Below are 23,590 nucleotides of genomic sequence, written 5' to 3'. Positions count from 1 at the left end.
GAGAGTTTTTATCAAGAAAGGGTGTTGGATTTTGTCAAATGCTTTTTCTGCATCTATTGATATGACTATGTGATTTTTATCTCTCAATTTGTTTATGTGATGTATCACGTTTATTGATTTGCGGATATTGTACCATCCTTGCATTCCTGGAATAAATCCTACTTGGTCATGGTGTATGATCTTTCTGATGTACTGCTGGAGCCAATTTGCTAGAATTTTGTTGAGGATTTTGGCATCAATGTTCATGAGGGATATTGGCCTGTAATTCTCTTTCATTGAGTTGTCTTTATCTGGTTTTGGTATTAGGGTGATGCTGGCTTCATAGAAGGAGCTTGGAAGTGTTCCTTCCTCTTGAATTTTTTGGAATAGTCTGAGGAGGATAGGTTTTAGTTCTTCCTTGAAAGTTTGATAAAACTCTCCTGTGAAGCCATCTGGCCCCGGGCTTTTGTTTGCTGGAAGCTTTTTGATGACTGCTTCAATTTCTTCCATAGTTACTGGCATGTTGAGCTGTTTAGAATCTTCCTGATTGAGTTTTGGAAGGTTGTATTTTCCTAGGAATATGTCGATTTCCTCTAGGTTGTCCAGTTTGTTGGAATAGAGTTGTTCGTAGTATTTTGTAACAATCCTTTGTATTTCGTCGGGGTCTATTGTTATTTCACCTCTTTCATTTCTGATTTTGTTTATTTGGGTCCTCTCTCTTTGCTTCTTGGTGAGCCTGGCTAGAGGTCCATCAATCTTGTTTATCCTTTCAAAGAACCAGCTCTTGGTTTTGTTGATCTTTTGTATTGTTTCTTTGGTCTCTATGTCGTTTATCTCCGCTCTGATCTTTATTATTTCTTTCCTTCTGCTTACACTGGGCTTATCTTGTTGCTCTCTCTCTAACTCTTTGAGTTGTTGGGTTAGGTAATTTATTACCATTGTTTCTTGTTTTTTGAAGTAGGCTTGTAGAGCTATGAACTTCCCTCTCAGGACTGCTTTCATTGTGTCCCATAGATTTTGGATTGTTGTGTTTTCATTGTCGTTTGTTGCCATGATGTTTTTTATTTCTTCCTTGATGTCTTTGGTAACCCAGTCATGGTTTAATAACATGCTGTTTAGTCTCCCAAGTGTTTGATTTCTTTGGGTTGTTTTTATTGTAGTTGATTTCCAGTTTTATGCCACTGTGATCTGAGAAGATACTTGATATGATTTCTATCTTCTTGAATTTGGAGAGACTTTGCCTATGTCCTAACATATGGTCTATCTTTGAAAATGACCCATGTGCACTTGAGAAGAATGTATATTCTGTGGCTTTGGGGTGAAATGTTCTGAAGATGTCGATTAATTCCATCTGTTCTAGTGAGTCATTTAGGATTGATGTTTCTTTGCTGATTTTTTGTTTAGAGGATTTGTCCAATGGTGATAGTGGGGTATTGAAGTCTCCTACTATGATTGTATTACTGTCAATCTCTCCTTTGATATCTTCCAGGAGTTTTTTAATGTATCTTGGTGCTCCTGTATTGGGTGCATATATGTTTACCAGAGTTATTTCTTCTTGTTGGATTTCTCCCTTTAGTATTATGAAGTGGCCTTCATTATCTCTTGTTATGTCCTTCACTTTGAGATCTAATTTGTCAGATATAAGTATTGCAACCCCAGCTTTTTTTTCATTTCCATTTGCCTGGAAAACCTTTTTCCATCCCTTTACTCTCAGTCTGTATGCATCCTTTTTTTTGAGGTGGGTTTCCTGTAGACAGCAGATATCTGGGTTTTGTTTTCTTATCCAGTCTGTTACCCTGTGTCTTTTGATTGGGGCATTCAATCCATTTACATTTAAAGTTATTATTGATAGGTACTTATTTGACGCCATTTTTATTCTATACCCCTGTGTACCTTCTTTGCTTCCTATTTCTTTCTTTTTTTTACAGCAGACCCTTTAGCATTTCTTTCAGTGCTGGTTTGGTGGTGATAAACTCCCTTAGTCCTTTTTTGTCTATGAAGCTCCTGATTTCACCTTCAATTTTGATTGATAGCCTTGCTGGGTACAGTATTCTTGGATTTAGACCCTTCCTTTGCATGACTTGGTATATTTCATTCCATTCCCTTCTGGCCTGATGAGTTTCTGTTGAGAAATCAGTTGCTAGTCTGATGGGGGTTCCTTTGTATGTAACTGTCTGTCTCTCTCTGGCCGCTTGTAAGATTCTTACTTTGTCGTTGGTGTTTGCCAACTTAACTATAATGTGCCTTGGCGTCGGTCTTTTGGGGTTCATTTTGCTTGGAACTCTGTGAGCTTCTTGGATTTGTGTGGGTTTTTTCTTCCCTATATCAGGGAAGTTTTCTGTTATTATTTCTTCAAACAGGTTTTCTATTCCTTGCTCAGTTTCCTTTCCTTCTGGCACCCCTATTATCCTGATGTTGTTTTGTTTTGTATTGTCCCGAAGTTCCCTTACGCTCTCCTCAATCTTTCTAATTTTTGTTTCTAGAAGCTGTTGTAATTGGGTATTTTTTTCCATCTTGTCTTCTAGCTCACTTATGCGGTCCTCTGCTTCATCTAGTCTACTCTTGATGCTTTCTATTGAGTTCTTTACAGCAGCGATGTCACTTTTCATTTCTTCTTGGTTCTTCTTCATTTCTTCTTGGTTCTTACTCATATTGTCGAATTTGTCTTCCATCCTTTTCAGCCACCCTATGACCATTTCTCTGAATTCTTTCTCTGATAGGTTGTTTGCCTCTAAATAGTTTACTTCCTTTTCTGGTGATGCCTGCTTCTCTTTCCTGTGGGGGCTGTTTCTTTGTCTCCCCATGGTCTCTCTTCTCCGGATGTCTGGTTATATAGATTTCTCTCTCTGGCGTTGATTTAAAGGTATAAAATACAACACAACCAGGCACAACAGACAAGGCACTGAACAGAATTGTATTCACGATATTAATAACCTCCAATAAAGGTAACCACCAGAGAAAGACAAATTAGGGAATAGGAGTGGAAGAGGGAGAGTAAAAAGAAAGAACAACAACGAAGAAAAAAACAACAACAAAGAGTGTGAATCTGAACTTGGGAAAAGAGCAGAAAGAAAGAAAAGAAATAACAGAAAAGAAAAAGAAAAGAAAAAAAAAGTAAGAGAGACAAGAATGATACTAAGAGAGAAAAGGGGAACAAACTATATATATGGGGAGTAAACTCCACTAGAACAACCACTATTCCCAGCAAATTCCAGCAACACGAGCCTGGAGATTAATACAAACTGCAACAGCAGCTAATATCAAGTGAGGCAAGGGAAAACAAAAGTAAAAAACAAACAAAAACAAAGCAAACAAAAGAACCAACCAAACCAACAAAAAGAATAATCTAAACAATCTCATAAAAAAGCATAAAAATTCAATCTAATCAACATTCAAGCAAACAACAACAAAAGGCCCGAGAGAAAAATAATTTTTTAAAGGTAGCGTAGAGAGAGGTTTGTATGGATTTGGAGCAGGGGGTTGGGAATTAGATATATAAGTAGGGTGAAGTTTTAGCAGGGAGTAAACTGAAAAAGTAGGGAAAATCTAAAGCCAGAAAGGGTTAAGATAAACTGGGACCAAAAGGGAAAAGGTTAGGAGAGTGATGGCATAATGTTAGCTTTGAGATAGGGTAAAGCGATTGTAAGGGAAAGATGCAAATCGAATGTAGGACACTAATCCAAAAATAAAAGAAAGAGAAAATCAAATGACATTAAAAAAAAAAAAAAAGTAAAATAATAGTAATAATAGTGCTGATTGAAAATAAAAATGTAATAATTAAAAAGGTGAAAATCAAGTGAGGAAAAAGAAAAAAAATATTAGTTTCTTAAGTAAAAGATGCAAAAAATGAAAATAAAAAAATATGAGAATAAAAAATTTAAAAAATTGAAAAAAGAATTGAAAATTAAAAAATAGGAAGACTAAAATGTGCAGTAGCGGCTGTCATTCACTTCCTCTATTATTCTGTTTGTTACGCCTTTTTCCCAGTCTGGGCGGTATTTCAGTTCAGCTTCATTCCAGGGCTCCTCAGTGTTGGAAGCCAGTCCTGCTTTTTAAGCCAGCCCTATCTTAATTTCTCGTATTTATTTTTGATTACACCAGAGACAATTAGCGTTTCAGCCCCTGGGTGGCAGTGTTTCTGAATTGACTTCCGGGCCTCTCTAGCTCTTTTTTCTTTTTTTTTTTTTTTCCCCTTCTATGGCACTCACTACCGGTTTGTGGAGATGTGCGCCTCAGAGCTGCCTCTCTGATGGTCACAAGCAGCTCTGGCCCCAGGTTCCGAAAAAACACCTTCCCCCTGCAGTCTTTCAGGGTTTCCACCTGGGTTTACCTCTGTATTGGGCTTAGCAATCAGAGTCGGAAAGAGCCCAGGTGTGCGGACCGTGGGTCTGTGCCCCAGACTAAGGAGCCTGCACTCCTTTGAAAATTCTTAGTCTGACCCTCCTCGTCAGATTAAAATGAGTTGCTTTCAAGAGGTCACTTCTGTTAGCAGCTCAGAAGACCCCCCTCCTCATTCACGGATCACGGCAGTTCCAACTGCCGCCGATTTTTCTAGGCACAGACCTCCCGGCTCCTGCTGGTCCTGCGGCTGCCGCGCTTCCCTCACCCAGCGCCTCCCTCACCCACCGCGGGGATCAGAAACCGCAGCTTATTTCAGACAAAATCTGACCTTTCCGTGGTGCAGTGAAGAGTTTCTTTGAATCCGAATGTTTGCGCTGATAGGGGACCGGTGGTCTGGTGCTCCCAGCAGTTCAGTGTTTGCAGTTGTCGCAGAAAGTCAGGTTTCCACTAAAATCCTCCTTTCCTTGCAAGATGGCGAGGCGCCGGCGAGCCCGCAGCTCCAGGAGGGGACCCAGCCCCTGTGGGTGCTGCGTGGTCAGAGGAACACTGCCCAGCACTCCCCCGCCTTCTCCTGGAGTTTAGCTGTCCCTTGGCTTGCCCACATACACTCCCTCTGCGAGCCTCTGCTGCTCCGACTCTCCGCCCCAGGAACAGACTCCAAACCCGACTCTATTCCGTCGCCATTTTCCAGGACCCAGAGTTTCTGTTGTAAAATCGGCTTACAGTCATATGGGCACTCCCTTGTAGGTAATTAACTGCTTTTCTCTTGCTGCTTTTAAGATTCTCTCTTTGTGTTTCACCTTTGGCATTTTAATTATGATGTGTCTTGGTATGGGCCTCTTTGGGTTCATCTTGTTTGGGACTGTCTGTGTTTCCTGGACTTATATACCGATTTCTTTCATGAGGTTAGAGAAGTTTTCTGTCATTATTTTTTAAAATAGATTTTCAATATCTTGCTCTCTGTCTTCTCCTTCTGGCACCCCCATGAGGCAACTGTTGATACGTTCGAAGTTATCCCAGAGGTTCCTTACACTATCTTCATATTTTGGATTCTTTTTTCTTTTGCTGTTCTGATTGGGTGTTTTTTGCTTCCTTATATTCCAAATCACTGATTTGATTCTCAGCATCCTCTACTGTTGATCCCCTATAAATTATTCTTTATTTCAGTTAGTATATATTTCATTTCTGATTGGTTCTTTTTATGCTCTTGATGTTCTCACTGAGTTCCTTGAAATTCTCATTAAGTTCCTTGGAGTTCTCATTAAGTTCCTTGAAGTTCCCATTAAGTTCTTTGATCATTTTTATAACCATTGTTTTGAACTCTGTATCTGGTAGTTTTCTTCCATTTCATTTAGTTCTTTTTCTGAAGATTTCTCCTGTTCTTTCATTTGTGACATGTTTCTTTGTCTCTGCATTTTGGCTGCTTCCCTGTGTTTGTTTCTATGTATCAGGTAGATCTGCTGTGTCTTCTGGAATTGGTAGCGTGGCCTTATGTAGGGTCCAGTGGCTCAGCTTCCCCAGTTACCTGAGCTGGGCACTCCTGGTGCACCCCTTTTTGAGCTGTGTGCACTGTCCTATTATAGTTGAGCCTTGATTTATGTTAGCATCACTGGGATGGACTGACCCAGGCCAGTCATTTGCAAGGATTGGTTATGACTACAGTGGAAGACCTGCTGTGCAGGGGCTGACCCTATGGAGCAGGACTTGCTTCAGTGGGGCTTTGATGCTCAACAAGTCCGCCCCTTGAATGTGTCATTGGTGGAGTTGGAAGGGTTGTAATCTGGCGTGGTTGAAGTTGACCACTGGGTGCACTGGCTCTGGGACCTTCTGGGAGGTGCAAAGTCAGCCTCTGCCTGTGTCCTGCATGGGGCCACCCAGCATGAGCTACAAAGCAACCTGCAGATGACTGCTGCTTGTGTTGAGCTTGGAGGTGCCCAGGAGAGGCCAAGCTGTGAACCAGGGCGGGTTGTTGCTAGTGCCAGGCCTGGGGCCACTTACTGAGAGGTATGGGGCACACTGATGCCAGCTGCTGCTTGTTTGAGAGATTTTAGGAAAGTCCAAAGCTTAAGGCAGGAGAGGCCAGTTGTATGAAAAGCCATGGGAAATGGCTTGGATGAGCCTGCAAGTAGGGAGGAGCAGGGTCTCAGGGAATCACCAAGGTGGGATGAAAGTGTGAGCCAGGTTGATGGAGATTCAGATATGGCGAAGCCTGTCAGCTATATGGCAGGGCGTCTCAGCAAAGGAACACTGGCCTCTGCCAGCAACTTGTGTCTGAGAGAAAGCTGTCCCTCCAGGTGTTGCCCTGATTCCAGACAAGTTAGTTCCTCCCTGCATGTTCCATGTTCCTTTCAAGCTGCTACCCCAGCGCTGGAGCTCAGAGGGAGTGAGTCTAGGTAGGTGCATGCACTGGTCCTTTAAGAGGAACTGCCTGGGATTCCCGCAGCTTCCCTGTCACTCAGCCATAATCCCCACTGGTTCTCACAGCCAGAAATTGTGGGGACTTCTCTTCCCAGCATTAGAATGCTGGGCTGAGGGCTTGGTGTGGGTCAGGGACCCCTCACTTCTCAGGGAAACCTCCACAGCTAAAATATCCCTCCCCATTTTAAACGGCCACATGTGGATGTGGGACCAACTGGGTCCGAGATTCCTTCCTGTGTCTCCTCCCCTCCTACCAGTTTCCATGTGCTTCTTCTTGAATACTTGGTTGTAGGACTTGCACTCAGCTGGATTTTAGATGTGTCTGAATAATGGTTGTTCTCTATTTTAGTTGTAAATTTTGATGTGCTTGTGGGAGGTGATGAGTACTGCTTTTCCTACATCACCATCTTGACTGAAAGCCTATGCTGAATAAATAAACATTTAAGGACATAGATTAAATTAGAACTGCTAAAATGGAAGCAGGCTGCCTCAGGACGTCGTAAATTTCCAACTTTGGAACTGCTTACAGAGAGATTGAAGGATCACTTGTGGAGGAGCTTTTTGAACAAGTTTTCGTTGCCTTTTGTGTACCCGAACTCAATGATATGACACCCTTATCAGCAGACTGAAAGGTGACTATTCAACTGGGGACAGCTTATCAGATTCTGGAATGATGAGGAGCTTCCCTCCAGTGTACCCACCCCTACCACTTCTTGGGCATTTTATGCACTAAATGGAGCGTTGGTCTTTATGACCTTCAGTCCTTTGCATCTCAGCAGGACAACATACTTATATTGTCATTGTAATAACTTGGGTTACTGTGATCATGATAATGGTAATACATAAATTTTCTTACCTACCTTCATGGGGAGCTTCTCTTTTCTTTTGTCCCCTCATATTTCCTGAAACACTACTCCTGTTCTCCACTCCAATAGCCACTACTAATAATTTGGTATTTATTTCTCCAGATTTTCCTAGAGTCCAACTAAAACGAATGAGAAAATAATTCTCCCTCGCTCTCCTCTCCCTCCTCCCCATTTTAAAAGCAGAAATGTGGAATAGAATACTTCTTTTTCATGTGATATCTTAGATATCTTTACTGTCAATCTATAGAGATTTAAATCATTCTTTTGAATGATTGCATGAGATTTCACTGCATGTATACTAGTATAGTATAATTTATTTAAATCCCTTTATGACATTTTAACTTTTTCTTTCAGTGTTACTAATTTGCTATTAGAATGTGATTGTTCTATAAAAAATTCCTTAGTCAAAAGGTACAAACATTGTAAATATTAATGTATTGCCAGTTCTCTGAAATGCATGGACTACTCTGTACACTATCCACAGCAGGATTTTAATTGGTTGCCCTTGCTTTAGTCACTGTCCTTCATATTTTGAAGGGTCCAGGTACTTGAAAAGATCAGTGGTGCTTCTACAGTGTTTACATATTTTAGCATAATGAAAATTGTTGCTGAGGTGATGGATTATGGAGAAGTAGACTGGTAGTTTTCTGACCTTTGAATTAGATCTCGGTTCAATTCCTTTTTTTGGTTAGTAATGGAATGGATGTTAGCCTGAAGCAAATTTGGGTTTTCTTAAGCAGTGTAATCATTTATCACAGGCATAAAGATATTTTTGGAAAGTGTATTCCTAGAGGTCCCTTTTCATGTCAAATGTTGACTGTGGCTAATGTATCAGGTTGGAATCTTCAAGGGTGTATGTAGAATGTGGCTGTGGAGAGTTCTCTGTCAAGTTAATGTAGCTTAGGTCTTTTGCCTTTTTTGAGATTAAAGATTTTCTACAATTATGAGGTCCTCACAGATAAGCATTTTATGTTTATAATTTCTGCTATTTAATATTCACTATCTGTTGAAAATAATTTATAGTTTTATAACTTTTTGTCATTCAACCCAGCCCTGTTGTTATTGCCCTCAACTACTTTCCAGTCTAGGTTATAATTATAAACTTAATCAGAAGATAAGAGAGTTCTAAAGATATTTTGGTTATATATATTATTTTTCTGAGTAAGCCTTTGTTTTTAGCCTAACTCTATGAGGTTATATTTTTTCCTTTCACAAATAAGTGCATAACACTTAAGTGTACAACTTGATGAGTTTTTAAAATTTAATCTTTATTTTATTTTTTCCATCATCATTTATCCCCTCTGTGCCCTCTTCCATCTCCCTCCCTCTGCAATCACCACCCTGTTGTACATGAGTTTTCTTTTTTCTTTTTGCTCAGTACCCCACAACTCCCACCCCTACCACATCTGTCTGTCCTGAGGAGTTTTTAAATTCACCTATCGAGCCACCACCCAGATCAAGCTATAAACATTACCAGCACTTGAGAGACCTCTACGTTGCATCTTATTAGTCATCCCTACCATGAGATAGAAAAACCATTAATCCTGGCTTGTATTTTACCATAAGTTGATTTTGCCTTATTTTAAGCTTTATGTAAGTGAAATCATACAGCATGTATTTTTTGTGTGTGCCTGGATTGTGTTGCTCAACCTTATATTTGTGGAATTTATCCATGTTGTGAAGATTTTTGTTTCGTTTTTTGCTGATTCTCCCTCCCCCCAGTTTTATGGCATACATCACTGTAAATTTAAAGCATACACCATGATGGTTTTATTTACATATACTGTGAAATGATTACATAAAGATTCAATTAACATTTATCTTTTCAAATAGATATAATAAAAAGGAAAAAGAAAGGAAAAAATTTTCTTCCTGTGATTAGAACTCACTTAACATCTGTCCTATATTTCATGTAACAGTGTTAGCTATAATCATCATGCTGCACATTACATTCCTAGTACTTATTTTATAACTGGACTAGAGGCCCGGTGCTCGAATTCTTGCACCAGTGGGATCTCTCAGCCTGGCCTGCGGGATCTGGCCAAAACCAGATCTCCAACATCCCTGAGGGGTCTCGGATTGCAAGAGGGTGTAGGCCAGGCCGAGGAACCCCACTGGGGCGGGATGTGGGAGATTGGCCAGCCGGAGAGGGACCACTGGAGGGCTCCAGGGCTTGTCTCGTCTGACTCACTCAATTCTGATCGGCCAGACCCCAGCAGCAAGCTAACCTACTCGTTGGAGTGTCTGCCCCCTGGAGGTCAGTGCACATCATAGCAACTGGTCAACCGGTTGACTGCCCCCCGGTGGTCAGTGCACGTCATAGCGAGCGGTTAAGTGGCCTTAGCATATCATGAGCATATTATGCTTTGATTGGTTGAAGCGATGACTAGACTACCGGACGCTTAGCATATTAAGTTTTTATTATATAGGATTATATAGGAAGTTTGTACCTTTTTACCACTTTCTTCCAATTTCCCCTCCCTCTTCTTTCTTCGTATATAGTGTTCTATTGTATGCACATGTTATAACTTATCCATCTTACTGTTGATAGACATTTAAACTGTTTCCAATTTGGGGTTGTCATGGTTATCATTCCTGTTAGAATGGAATTGTTGGGTTATTGGGTATGTATGTGTTCATTAGCAGTCATTTGTTTTATACTTTTAGATAATAAGTTTTGTGTTTTGCTTCTTGTGTAGTTTGTCTGAGAATACAGATCAACCCACAGAACAAAGCGGATTTCCAAGGCATCTCCCCAGAACGAGCCTTTGCTGATTTTCTCTTCGCCAGCACCATCCTGCACCTTGTTGTCATGAACTTCGTTGGATGAATCGTTCCTCTTTGCTTAATTGAGGAGTGGGAGACTAAAGAAGGTAAGTGGTAATGATAGCCATTGTCCCATCATGTTGATTTTAGAACTGGAAATTGGATGGGGCTGGTTTTGATCATGGCTGGCAAAGTTCCCACATTGCTGATAAGACGTTTTTGCAGAATTTTTTATCAGTCTGCAAAGTATGCATTAATTTCATCCTGCCACTCTTGGTCATTGCCTTCTCTTCTCACTGTTTTGCATATTGTTAAGATAACAAAATGGGAGCTTGCCTGTAGCTAATACATAAATTTCTGCACCAATAACTCCATGAAAATAACTGAAATCTTAGAAGAGACAAATATTGTAGATTTTGCTTTTAGATTTGCTCTGTAATTTATTTCTGATTTTGATCTTAGATGATTTTAAATGTTGGGTCATTGTTCCCATAGTACTTAGTATAGTGTTTATACCTGACAGACATCCAGTATATGCTGAATGAGACAGTGGCCATTTGTTAATATATGTGCTAAAGAAGAAATAAAAGGAGAAATTGGGTTAGTTTGGGAGAACACTTTAGAACAGCGGTCGCCACCCAGTGGTCTGCGGACCACTGGTGGTCTGTGAGGTCCAAAAGGTTGGTGACCGCTGCTTTAGAATATAGGATGATATGCTATTTGTTTTATTTGACATTTCCCCTTTTTTAGCAGTAGAGCTCTTTTTTTCCTAAATAAACTCTTATATAGGTTCTCCATATATAAAACAGCATTGTAGCTAGAGTTGTTTTCATTAACAAGTTGAAAAGCCCTCTTTGCTTTATGTATGGTATGCCCACCTTTCCACACCTCCCTTCCAAGCAGAATCCGAAAGCTCTAAGAAATAATGGGTGCTTTCAAACTCTATATAGGAACACTTATTTTATATGTAAGAAAACAGAGGTCCAGAATAATCCAGTGGCCTTCCCTGGCCACATAGCTAAGTGATTGCCGAATAGTGCCTTAGACCAGTGATGCTGTTGGTCTTGTGTTCTTCTAGTATCCTATGTAGCTACTGATGAATGAATGCACTATTTTCTTTGCCTTTAAAAAAAAATAAAATATTTTTATTGATTTCTTAAAGGAAGGGAGAAGGAGATAGAAACATCAATGATGAGAGAGAATCATTGATTGGCTGCCTCCTGCACACCCCCTACTGAGGATCAAGCCTGCAACCTGGGCATGTGCTCTTGATCAGAATCGAACCCAGGACCCTTCAGTCTGCAGGCCAACGTTCTATCCACTGAGCTAAACTGGCTAGGGCTTCCTTGCCTTTTTACTACAAAATTTAGTGTTGTATTTTTACTGGGTGGTAGAGAAAAGAAAACCCTAGGAAATGTTATCTTATTTGGGGAAAGACTATTCAGGACCAACTTCTTTCTATCACTACTTAGAAAATTGTCATTTTGTACTGATCAAAATCTAACACGAGAGTTAGAGCAACCATGTACTAAGTGAATGCAGTAATGGGACAATGACTATTCAATTTCTGGTATGAATTAGTTATTTATATTACATAGATCCTTTTCATTATTGATGAAAAACAGTTCTGTTAGTTAAATAAGGTTTCATTTGCTTTTCAAAGATTCTTTATTGATTTTTTAGAGAGAGAGAAGAAGGGAGTCAATTTCTGGTATGAATTAGTTATATTACATAGATCCTTTTCATTATTGATGAAAAACAGTTCTGTTAGTTAAATAAGGTTTCATTTGCTTTTCAAAGATTCTTTATTGATTTTTTAGAGAGAGAAGAAGGGAGAGGGAGAGAGAGAGAAACATCAATGTGGTAGTGAAACATCAGTTGGCTACCTCCTGCACACCCCTATGGGGGATCAGACCTGCAACCTGAGCATGTGCCCTGACCTGGAATTGGCAACTTTTCAGTGCATGGAACGACACCCAACCAGCTGAGCAACACCGGCCAGGGCTAAGGTTTCATTTTTGATAAGTTGACAGAGGTTGTTTATTTCAGTGAAAAAGTTTGGAACCACTTCTTTCTACTATTCTAATACAATTTGACTCTTTGGAGAACTGATCAGGTCTTCAGTTGTCCCTCCCCCTTCCCCCTTTTCTATGTGCTAGTCAATGCCTTGTTACTGGAAACACAAAGAAAAGTAACATATGGCTGCTACCTTATAGGAGGGGAGAAGACATGAAAACACAGCAGATAAATACAGCATAGTTCAAGCCACACTAAAGATGTGGACAATGTGCTGCGCGAGTATAGACAAGGGAGCCACTGTGCAGAGACAGCAGGCAAGGTGTCTGACCAATGATAACTCTGAGTACAGCTGGAAAGCTGACCCACCAACATTGACCTTACACCTGCAAATCTGAGTAACTCTTGCGCTTCCTGATAGAAACTTTGCTGGAAAGGTCATAAGTCTTCTGATTGCCTTACTCTAAATTTCTAAAGTTATTTTTTCTGAATGAGTCATGCACAAACATTTCAAGGATGTTCTCTGGGCTCAGGGAGATACCAAATCATGGAGAATAATTTCCTAGGGCTGTCATCATTGGAGGAGGACCCTGCTGCAGAGAGCTTAGTATTTCAAAATTATGACAAAAACAGACGAAAAAAAGCAGGCTCAGCAGAAACTGTGTACTGCAGACTATTATAACAACCTAGAGCCACCTGTTCAGTTGGGAATTATGGTCCCAAGGTGCAGCAAAATCTTCCAATCCCAGATTGCAGTGCTAAATCATTTCATAGAGAGTATGTTCTCCTTGGGGGACTGCCCAGGGGTTTTTCATATTTGACATATACTTTATTGTACTGTTAATTTGGAACATACATCGTTTGTCCTTTTTATGTGCTTCTAACACAGTTCTATGTGCAATGTGACAACACTTTCAAAATAGTTTTCCAAGTGAGTGCTCAATATTTATACCAACTCATAAGGTAGAACGAAACAGATTGAACATTCTTGATACTTGCCATGTACATTGTGAGTTGGGTATAAAAAGAATAAACATCTGTAGTGTACTGCTTTTGCATGAATTTGGAGGGGACATTTATTTATTTATTTAATCCTCACCCAAGGATATTTTTTCCATTGATCTTTAGAGAGAGCGTGGTAAGGAGGGAGAAGGGGAAGAAAGAGACAGATAAAGAGAGAGAGAGAGAGAGAGAGAGAGAGAGAGAGAGATAAAGAGAGACAGGAACATAGATGTGAGAGAGACACATTGACTGGTTGCCTTCTACTAGTACATGCTCCCTGACAAGGGTCCAGGGATCTTACCTGCAACCGAGGTACATGCCCTTGACCGGGAATTGAACCGTGACCTTTCGGTCCCTGGGCCAGCATTCTTACCACTGAGCCAAACCAGCCAGGGCTTGGGAGTAACATTTAAAACAAGCAGCTACTCTGAAAAAGGCAAATCAAACGGATATGGTATTGAGTTAAAAAAAAAAAAAAATTTATTCCAAGAGAAGTAAGGAAGTTAACATTAACAGCTCGTGAGAGCTCACTGTAGGCCAATCGTTAAGTGCTTCTCATTCTTATTTTCAAAATTACCTCATTGAAGATAGGCTTGCTAATTCTCTTTATAGATGAGAAGCAGGTTCGGAAAGGCTTGCTGGAAATCTTGTAACTATTAAGTCTGATAATTCAGTCTGACTTCAAAAAATTTTTATATTCATTTTTGCTTAAGTTTGTTTACTATAAGGTATTTAACAATTGAAGTGTTAAAGAAGTGTGTTTAAAAATTACCACAGGTAGTTTCTCACTATCCTCCCCCTCAAGCTTTTCTTTCTTTCTTTTTATTATGACAATTTAAAAAATACCAAAAAGTACTGAGAAAAAACAGCCACTCAGGCATCTACCACCTGGAGTTAGTGGATTTTGAACAGATTATAAACATTGTGGATTCAGCTAAAGTTCCCTTTGAATTCCTCTCTAGTACCAACCATTTCCTTCCCTCTGCTGTAAGACTAGAAGTTTGTGGCAGTTTTTTCAGCCAGAACTCATATGCCTAGACATATCAAACATAACCTTTTCCAAACTTTAGTCTTTTTTTTAAAAAATATATTTTTATTGATTTCAGGGAGGAAGGGAGAGGGAAAGAGAGAAACATCAATGATGAGAGAGAATTATTGATTGACTACCTCCTGCACGCCCCACGCAGGGGTGGGAGCCTGCAATGGAGCATGTGCCCTTGACCAGGATCTAACTGGGGACCCTTCAGTTCTCAGGCCGAAGCTCTGTCCACTGAGCCAAATCGGCGAGGACCAAACTTTAGGCTTTGTTATCTCCCGAAAGCATGTCCAAAGATGGTGTTTTGAGAAATGCTGTGGTAAAAGCTACTCAGTTGGCAGCACTGCCTATAGATGGCTATTCCAATGGTCAAGAATAGATTCAATATTTTTTAGATTATCATAAAAATGTAAATGCAAAGTGAAAAATGCTCCTAGTAAGCTTCTGAGTTGGGAGAATTCATGTACATTTAAAATGATGATCAGTGATGTTCAGGTACTTAATGGTGATAAATCTTTTTTGAATGAATGCATAATACAGAAGCTCAGTAGATTTGAATATTTAAAAATTTATACACTTTTCTATAATTATGTCTTTTTAAAAAAATATATTTTATTGATTTATTACAGTGAGGAAGAGAGAGGGATAGAAAGTTAGAAACATCGACCAGCTGCCTCCTGCACACCCCCTACTGGGGATGTGCCCGCAACCAAGGTACATGCCCTTGACCGGAATCGAACCTGGGACCTTTCAGTCCACAGGCCGACGCTCTATCCACTGAGTCAAACCGGTTTCGGCACTTTTCTATAATTATTTTGTTTTGTTTGTTCATATCTCTTTGTGCAATTCTTTAAAAAAAAAAAAAAATATGGCAGAGTATCTCAGTGTCCCGAAGGGAAATGAAGAAAAGAGGGACATAGCTACTATTAGGTCATTAGGTCATAGTTTGGGAGGAAAGTTCCTGGACTTGGGCCCTGTTTCAGAGGGTAAAGTGAAATGGGCACAGAGGGTAATACCTGAGCTTGGAAGTGTGCTCAGCCTGGTGGAGACTGGCTAATGCTTGTGTTAAAACCTTGTTAGTGTTGCTTTGTTTTTATAATGGAGGCCATTCTATCACAGGTCTCTCAAAATTGATAGTGTTTAATCCTGGATGGAGCAAGGGGGCTAGTAAGGACTGGGCAGAACATAATTTTGACAAGCAGTACTATTTACAAATAGGCAGTTACTGCTGGCTTTTCAAATTCATCAGTGAAGTATATTAATCTATAGAATTATTTCAGGATAGGAATGTAAATATTATTCTTTAGGTTCTACTGCCACCTAGTGGATTATACATTTCATCTGCTGAGAGATTGTACTGCAAAGCATAAGAGAAGTTGAGTTTTGGGGAAGAAGCTCCTGTTATCTTTGTGATAAAACCTATATTTTTCAGTCACAGGAGGGCAGCAGAGGTCCAAATGGGCCTAGATGCTGGTTGGGGGTTGCTTTACATTCTGGCCAGAAGTGGGCAGTGTGGAGTTAGGCATAAAGGCCATGGAAGGATCCTGTGCAGGGTTTATTTCCTTTTCTTGTCAGTTCAAGAGCTCCCTTTTGGTTTGTTGTAGACCTGTTTTTGCTCTCAACATGATCTCTCACTGGCAATAATCTTTAATTTTTGTTGGGAGGGTCTGTTTTTTTTTTAAAAAAATTACTTTTAATGATTTCAGAGAGTAAGGGAGAGGGAGAGAGAGAGAGAAACATCAATGATGAGAGTCATTGATCAGCTGCCTCCTGCATGCCCCCTTCTGGGGATCGAGCCCACAACCCGAGTATGTTCCCTTGACTGGAATCAAACCCAGGTCTCTTCAATCCACAGGCTGCTGCTCTATCCACTAAGCCAAACCAGCTAGGGCAGGGAGGGGCTGTGTTTTAGATTTCATTTACTCTTTGATACTTAACTTTATAGTGAATTAGGTTCAGCCATCAAAAAGGAACTATTCTAAATTTGTAGAACATATTTTGAGCTAAACACAGCATAATATTCTTCAGCCCCCTTTTTCCTCAGAGGGCGAGATTAATTCTTTATCTATTATTCTTAAAACCTTGAGTCTGCTAGTTGTATTTAGCTGACTCTCTAATTGGTGATTGAGCTCTCTTTTGTATTTGGTCCATTTAAAGTTAGAGAGAGAGAGAGAGAGAGAGAGAGAGAGAGAGAGAGAGAGAGAGAGAGAGAGAGAGAGGAGAAAATGGAGTAGATTTGTGAAGTTCATTGTTGCCCTAATTCCCTAGCTTATTTGCTCCATTTTTGTAGCTTGATGATTCCTACTCCAAGTCATCTTTGGTCCGAGGTTGCATAGGAGCCTCTTCTGGGGCTCTTGGGGCCCACTGTTCATGCCTCTACTGCTGTACTTAGCACACTGCTATGAAACTTTGGATTCACTACCCTGTCTCCCACTGAGGGTTGGGACCTCAGGGGTTAGCACAGGCTAACAGTAACAATGTATGCATGAATGAGTGTATGATGACTAAGTCAGCTTTAATGGCAAGAAAATGCTATATAAAATAACTATCACTAGTCATGCGGATGCGAAGACATGTGGAAAGTTCTGTGGGAGAAAGAAGCCAAGGCAAAAATAAACGTGCGACTAGAAGGGGGAAGGCTTGCATTGTGGAATGAGAAGTAAACTGGTCCCTCACTCCCAGTTTCCCTGTCAGCACAGTGAAGTGATTGGACTGGATGTTCATCATTTTCTTGCAGCTGTTCAAGCCTTTGATTACTAGAATTCATGAGTTCCCATTGTGTTTGAGGAGGATTGGCTATTTGTATGGATCCTCAATTAGGCTTTGCTTTTTTTTTCTTTCCCTTCAATTGTTGGCTTTTATCCATATTATCAGATTTCTATAATCTATTACAGGAAAGTTAAAATGCATGATGTTTATATAAGGCCTTTTATAAAATTAAAAAATATTTATAAAATGTATTACAGTTATCACCAGACTTGCAGGACTCATATCCATTCCTCATACACTTTCACACACCTGACCCAGATGATCTTCACAGCCCATTCTCTGATGGAGGTAGACAAATAGTAGTCTTCCTGTTTACACATGAGGTAATTAAACTGTTGTGAAATTTAAGTTGACTTGTCTAGGCCCTGGAGGTAATAAGTGACTGAGTGGGAACTTAACAGACATTGTGACTCAAAAATTTTATTTCCCTTCTTTATTATGTTCAAAGACTTTTGGATGATAAATATACACTGAGTGGCCAGATTATTATGATCTCTGAACGCATAATAATCTGACCACTCAGCGTGTGTGTGTGTGTGTGTGTGTGTGTGTGCGCGCGCGCGTGCTCGCGCACACACACACACACTAGAGGCCTGGTGCATGAATTCATGCATGGGTGGGTCTGGCCAGCCTGGCCAGGGGAAGGGGACATGGGCAGTTGGCCGGCCTGCCTGCTGGTTGAATTCCTGGTCGAGGGGACAATTTGCATATTAGCCGTTTATTATATAGGATATACACTGAGTGCCTAGATTATTATTCGTTCAGAGATCATAATAATCTGGCCACTCAGTGTATATGTCTAATTAGAAGGTTTTTGTTAAAAATATTAAATTTGCTTTTTTTTAAATGGAAAAAAAAATGGAGAGGTTGATAAGAAAGGATGAAGTCAGGCTATCTAAAATGTTTCTGCGAAGTTGGTCATCTTTAATAAGATCCAGAGGAGCCAAAACCGGTTTGGCTCAGTGGATAGAACATCGGCCTGCGGACTGAAGGGTCCCGGGTTCGATTCCTATCAAGGGCACGTACATTGGTTGTGGGCACATCCCCAGTTGGGGGTGTGCAGGAGGCGGCTGATCGATGTTTCTCTCTCATCGATGTTTCTAGCTCTCTATCCCTCTCCCTTCCTCTTTGTAAAAAATCAATAATATATATTTAAAAAAAAAAAAAAAGATCCTGAGGAAATGCAAGAGAACTGACTTTATGCCAAGAGGGTGACCCTGGACTCTCCGCAGAGTGGAAATGTTCTGAGCCTGCACCACCTGGTGTGGTGGCCTCCAGCCACAGTGGTTATTGAATGTTTGAAATGAAGCCAAGTAGCTGAGGAATCAAATTTTGAATTCTGTTTAATTTTAACTAAGTTTAAATAGTCACCACTGGTGAGTGGCCATGGTGTGGACAGAGTCGCTCTGGACAGAATTGTCCAGCGCCCAGGTTGCAGTTTTTTTTATCTATAAAATGAGAGGATTAGATTAGCTGATCTCTAATGCTCCTTGCAGTTTTAGAAATATATAGTCTGTGCCTTTTGAAATTGTAGTGATTGAAATTGAGCTTTGAACCTAGAATTTCTGCAGAATGGTCTTTGATTCACATTTTATCTATTTTCAGTTTTAATTGGGTGACCAGGATCCAGGATGAGATTGGATTTGAAGGAAAAATCAGTATTTGAGCATATCTGCTCAGAGCTAGTGTCTGAATAGAGATGGTGCTGGAGAGGAATACAGATTCCAAATAGAAATGACCCTGTCTGGCATTATCTTTTGTATCTATACAGAGAGTTATTATTTTTAACAGTTCTTTGTGTTGTGCCTTGCTTTCTTTTAAGATGATTAGAATAGACTGATCAAGTGGTGCTGTCTTTTCTGCGTGAGTGAAATAGACTGAAGAAGTCATGCTCACTTTTTTCAGTAGGTGTCTTTCGTTTTGCATTCTTGATATCAGAGGAGGAAATTTTATTAGTTTCCTGAAACCTTTATTTCTGGGTTAGCAGTGGAAACCATTATTCTGAGCTGTTGAGTAGTCCAGTTTTACTGAGCTAACATTTCAAAGAAGCCTAGAACTTCTGCTTTTAGAATACTGTCTGGTAAATATATTTTTGCCTTAAAAGAAGAGAGCATATCTTTGTAAATAGAATTTTCTGAAAACTATTATCAAAGAGACTTACTGTTATGAGTCATTTTTGCCTTCTGGATAGACCAGCTCCAGTGTTTCAGATTTAAATATTTTAATATCAGAGCATCTCAAAAAAACTTCTATACTAAACTAGGATTTCTTTTATAATTGTAAAAGTGTCAAAGCTCTTCACTGAAATAACCTTATGTTCTAGTTCTCTCTCATGTCGGCCATTAGAACTGATATATTAATTCATACTTTGTTGCTTTTAAGAAACTTCATGAAGTGAAAAGGTGAGTTTTAATAGGTCTGTCTGTTCTTGTTTGGCATTGTGGATACTTTTTATTGTTTTTGTTCTTTCTTTACACATTTCACAATTCCAATGATGTAGGAATGTTCTGCATTTATGTAGCATTTCTCTAAATGCCATTGTTAGTGAAATAAAAGCACTTTTGGCTAGAAGTCTAAGATCTTTTTTTTAAAGCTATGATGTTGGTATCTTCAGATCAGAACCAACACACAAAATAAGGTGGTGCCTTTTTACCTACTGGGGTAGCCTATCACTTCTGCAGTGTTTCCCAATCTTTTTCAAAGTCATGACACACATATAAGATTACAGTATTTTGTTCAGTGGCGTGGCTCAGTGATTGAGTGTTAACCTGTGAACCAGGAGGTCACGGTTCGATTTCCGGTCAGGTCACATTCACCGGGTTGCAGGCTTGACCGCCAGTGTTGGGCATGTAGAAGGCAGCTGATCAGTGATTCTTTCTCATCATTGATGTTTCTGTCTCTCCCTCCCTCTCCCTTCCTCTCTGAAATCAATAAAAATACATTAAAAAAGACATTACAGTATTTTTATGGCTCACTGCAAGAAAGTTGGCTGCTTATGGCTAGAGATTTTGAAGCCCGTAGGGCAAAGGGGTTACTTTCTTAAAACATTTTTTTTAAAAAAATTGATTTCAGAGAGGAAGGGAGAGGGAGAGATAGAAACATCAATGATTTGAGAGAATCATTGATCGGCTGGCTGCCTCCTGCACGCCTCTTGGAGATGGAGCCCGCAACCCAGGCCTGTGCCCCGACCAAGAATCAAACCTTGACCACCAGTTCATAGGTCAACACTCAACCACTGAGCCACACCAGACGGGCCAGAGCTGTTACTTTCTGACTACCCTGGAGGCACTAGAAGGAAGCCGCGTTTGCCAGGCTGGGCTCCACCCCACAGCTTCCAGATCTCAGTCTCATCTGATTCTAGCAGCAATGTGGATGCTTCTTGGAGTTATTCCCCACATTCCTTCTCTAAATAAACTTTATCTGCAAATGAAAAAAAATATTTCTTCTGGATTTCCTTTGTTAAATCTGAGATTGAGAATTTTTTTCAACTTTCTCTCTTTAGTACTTTCTTCCTTCATTCTCGCCCAAACTGCAATTTAGTGCTTTATAAGCTTTTTAGATCCAGAGAAGCTCTTTAGGCTAAATTGCTATGTCCTCACCTCTTAGGAATTGGACCTGAGAGGGTAGAGGGACTTAACGTAGAGGTGTGCAGCTCATTAATCATAGAGCTGGAGTTAGAACCCATGTCTACCAGTTCCTAGTCAGCTTTGCCTTGGTGTGCTGGAAATTCAGATTTGAACATTACTTTTTAAGGATTCTTTTATAAAATGTTGGGTGAAAAATATTTGGTTCTAGTCTGGCTTAAATATTGCCCAGGATTTGGGGCCCGGTCTGTAGTTTCATAAGACATTTTAAAAAACCTTGGATGTGGCCTCTTACCTTTTCACTTCTTTCTTTTAGGTTCACTTTTTTATTTCCCCTGGAGAAGAGCTCTTGAGATGGCAGCTTGTTGGACACATGGATGTTCTTCAGGTTTATACTGACCACTGGCTCAGATTCGGTATGCTGGTGGAGAGCCAGAGAAGTTCCCTGGCTTCTGTGTCAAAACAACTTTGTACTGAGCTTTTATTTACATGACCTCTTCTCCCTTGCATTGTGTAACCTTTTTGCCTTCCAAATTAAACTCCATGCCACTCCTTTCTATGCCCTGGCTCTGTTTTTTGTTTTTATTATTTATTGGTATCAGAATCATTTCTTTCCTACAATCTTCTGTGCAAAATTGATAACTTGCAACTGCGAATCTTCCTCCATGTTTTCATTAAGTGTATTTGAAGTTAATGACAAAAAGCAGTGCTGACAACCCAGTGAAAAGACAGTCCTTTGTCTTTTTCCTGGAGCTGGTAACCCTTTACTAATCTTTCAGTTGTTCAGTTTCCTTCTTATGACACATGCATTCCTGGAACTGTGTCATTAAACGCTTTGTTAGAAATCGAACTCTTTGCTTCCACATTTACAGCTGTTTCAATATGCTTTAGTAGGGAAAAGTGAAATATGTACCTCTTAGGCAGTATAAGCAGAGTGCAAAGGGGGTTTTTGTTTATATGTTCATTTATAAGATGCAGTACTTTCCAAACCACCTTCACAAATATTCTCACATTTTATTCTTATGATTATCTCAGGGGTTCTAATCCTCATTAGATGGAGAAATCGAAGCTTAGATTTGTAACTTGCATAAGATCAGAGATGAGGACACAACTTGGGAGAATAATACATGTCTGCCGGCTAAAGCCTAGGCATGTTTATATGTATCATGCTAGCAGCCTATTTCCATGTTGGGTGCTATATAGAGGAAATAAGTTATGTTGAGAATTTAGCTGACTATTGAGATGATGAGGTGTGCTGCAAAGGTTCTCCAACTAGACTGCACATTAGAATCCTTGGGGAACTTAAAAACAAAATCTCAGTGCCCAGGTCACACCCAGACCAAGTAAATAAAAACTTTTGGAGGTGGCATCTGTACTTTGCACAGCTTCCCAGGTGATTCTCATGTGCAGCCAAGTCAGAGAAGCACTGATCTGGATTTTTGCTACTCAGAATGTCCATGATCAGCAGTATTGACATCACCTAGGAGCTTATTTACAAAAGAGACTCAAGCCCCACCCCAGACCCTTCTGAAGCAGAATCTGTATTTTATTTTATTTATTTATTATTATTATTTATATATATATATATATTTTTAAATTTCTTTATTGATTAAAGTATCACATATTTGTCCTCGTCCCCCCATTCCCATCCCACACCCCTCCCCACACATGCCCCCACCCCCCTGTTGTCCTTAACTGCCGGTTAGGCTCATATGCCTGCACACAAGTCCTTTGGTTGATCTCCCCCTTTACCCTCACCCTTCCCTACCTTCCCCCCGAGGCCCGACAGTCTGATCCATGCCTCCTTGTTTCTGGGTCTGTTCTTGTTCATCAGTCTGTGTTGTTCATTATTTCCCCTAGATGAGTGAGATCATGTGCTATTAGAAATACACTTATAAGAACCGAAAATGAGACAAGCAATAATGGTTATGGTGACAGGCAAATGAATCAGTGTGTAGTGAGTTTCTTTCTGGGCCAACAGTTCTTTTGAGACCTAATTTCAATGTCCAACAGTTCCTTATGTGTACATGTTAGCACTGACATTTCAGTTCTGGATGGTGGACAAATGGTGGTAATGCAGGTCCGACTCTCTCTGGTTTGGTCCTGGGCAATCTGCAGTGATGCACAGCTGCTAACTGCTAGTATGGGAAGGCCACATCAGCGTCTTCCGTCTCTGGACTGCTTCTCTTCTGTCTTCATGGCTGAAGTAGTCCTGTCGATTCCTCTCTTGCTAGAATCCACATGGTCTCGGAGTTGCTTTCTGAAAATATACAAACATATTCTCGACCAAAAGTTAATAAAAGAATATTTTCTATAAATTTGACTGGGGATCCTTTTTCAATTTTTGCCCAAATGATTTTCCTCTGGCTTGTTTTGTCACCTTGTGTGTTTTTCATGGGTGTCTTGCTTTTAGCCTTACAATTAATTTTCTAAAGTATTAATTTTCTAGATGTAATTTACTTACAGGATATTTTTCCTTACATGATATTCCTCTACTATCCCCTCCTTTTTTGATTTAAATGTTAGGAGGCTTTTGAAAATTTTATAATGTAGTCTTGATGGCTTTTTAGAATCTGTATTTTAATGTGGTCCCCAGGTAACTCATGTGCATATTAAAGTTTGAGAAGCACTGATCTATAGCAGTGGTTCTCAAATTTTGGTTTATCTCAATTAGTTGGGAACTTGATAAAAAGTTTGGGCTTCTGTGCTTATTAGCTCTCCATGTAACTTTGATTACACAACTAAGTTTGAGAACAGCTTTAGATCAGAATTGGCAATTTTTTTTGAATTGCACATTTTATTTTATTTCTTTA

At 39.9% G+C, this 23,590-nt stretch overlaps 1 protein-coding gene across 2 annotated transcripts in view; it reads left to right on the top strand.

Moving 5' to 3' along the window:
- Positions 1-21,336, top strand: part of DAD1 (defender against cell death 1) — a 31,608-nt gene extending 10,272 nt beyond the window's left edge. Inside the window, exons 2-4 of one of the 2 annotated variants that reach the window (XR_003614803.2) lie at positions 10,304-10,477; positions 17,391-17,516; positions 21,094-21,336. Coding sequence is in view for 1 of the 2 variants with exons in the window: in XM_008158543.3 (XP_008156765.1) it covers positions 10,304-10,434 (131 nt within the window). In the remaining variant the exon portion in view is untranslated. The remainder of the gene's footprint in view (positions 1-10,303; positions 10,478-17,390; positions 17,517-21,093) is intronic. The other variant, XM_008158543.3, reaches the window with a different exon arrangement.
- The last annotated feature ends 2,254 nt before the right edge of the window (positions 21,337-23,590 follow it).

Source organism: Eptesicus fuscus, chromosome 5, assembly GCF_027574615.1.
Source record: "Eptesicus fuscus isolate TK198812 chromosome 5, DD_ASM_mEF_20220401, whole genome shotgun sequence".
Taxonomy (NCBI): Eukaryota; Metazoa; Chordata; class Mammalia; order Chiroptera; family Vespertilionidae; genus Eptesicus; species Eptesicus fuscus.
Note: the sequence above shows the minus strand (reverse complement) of the source record. Positions and strands in the feature narration are given on the sequence as shown.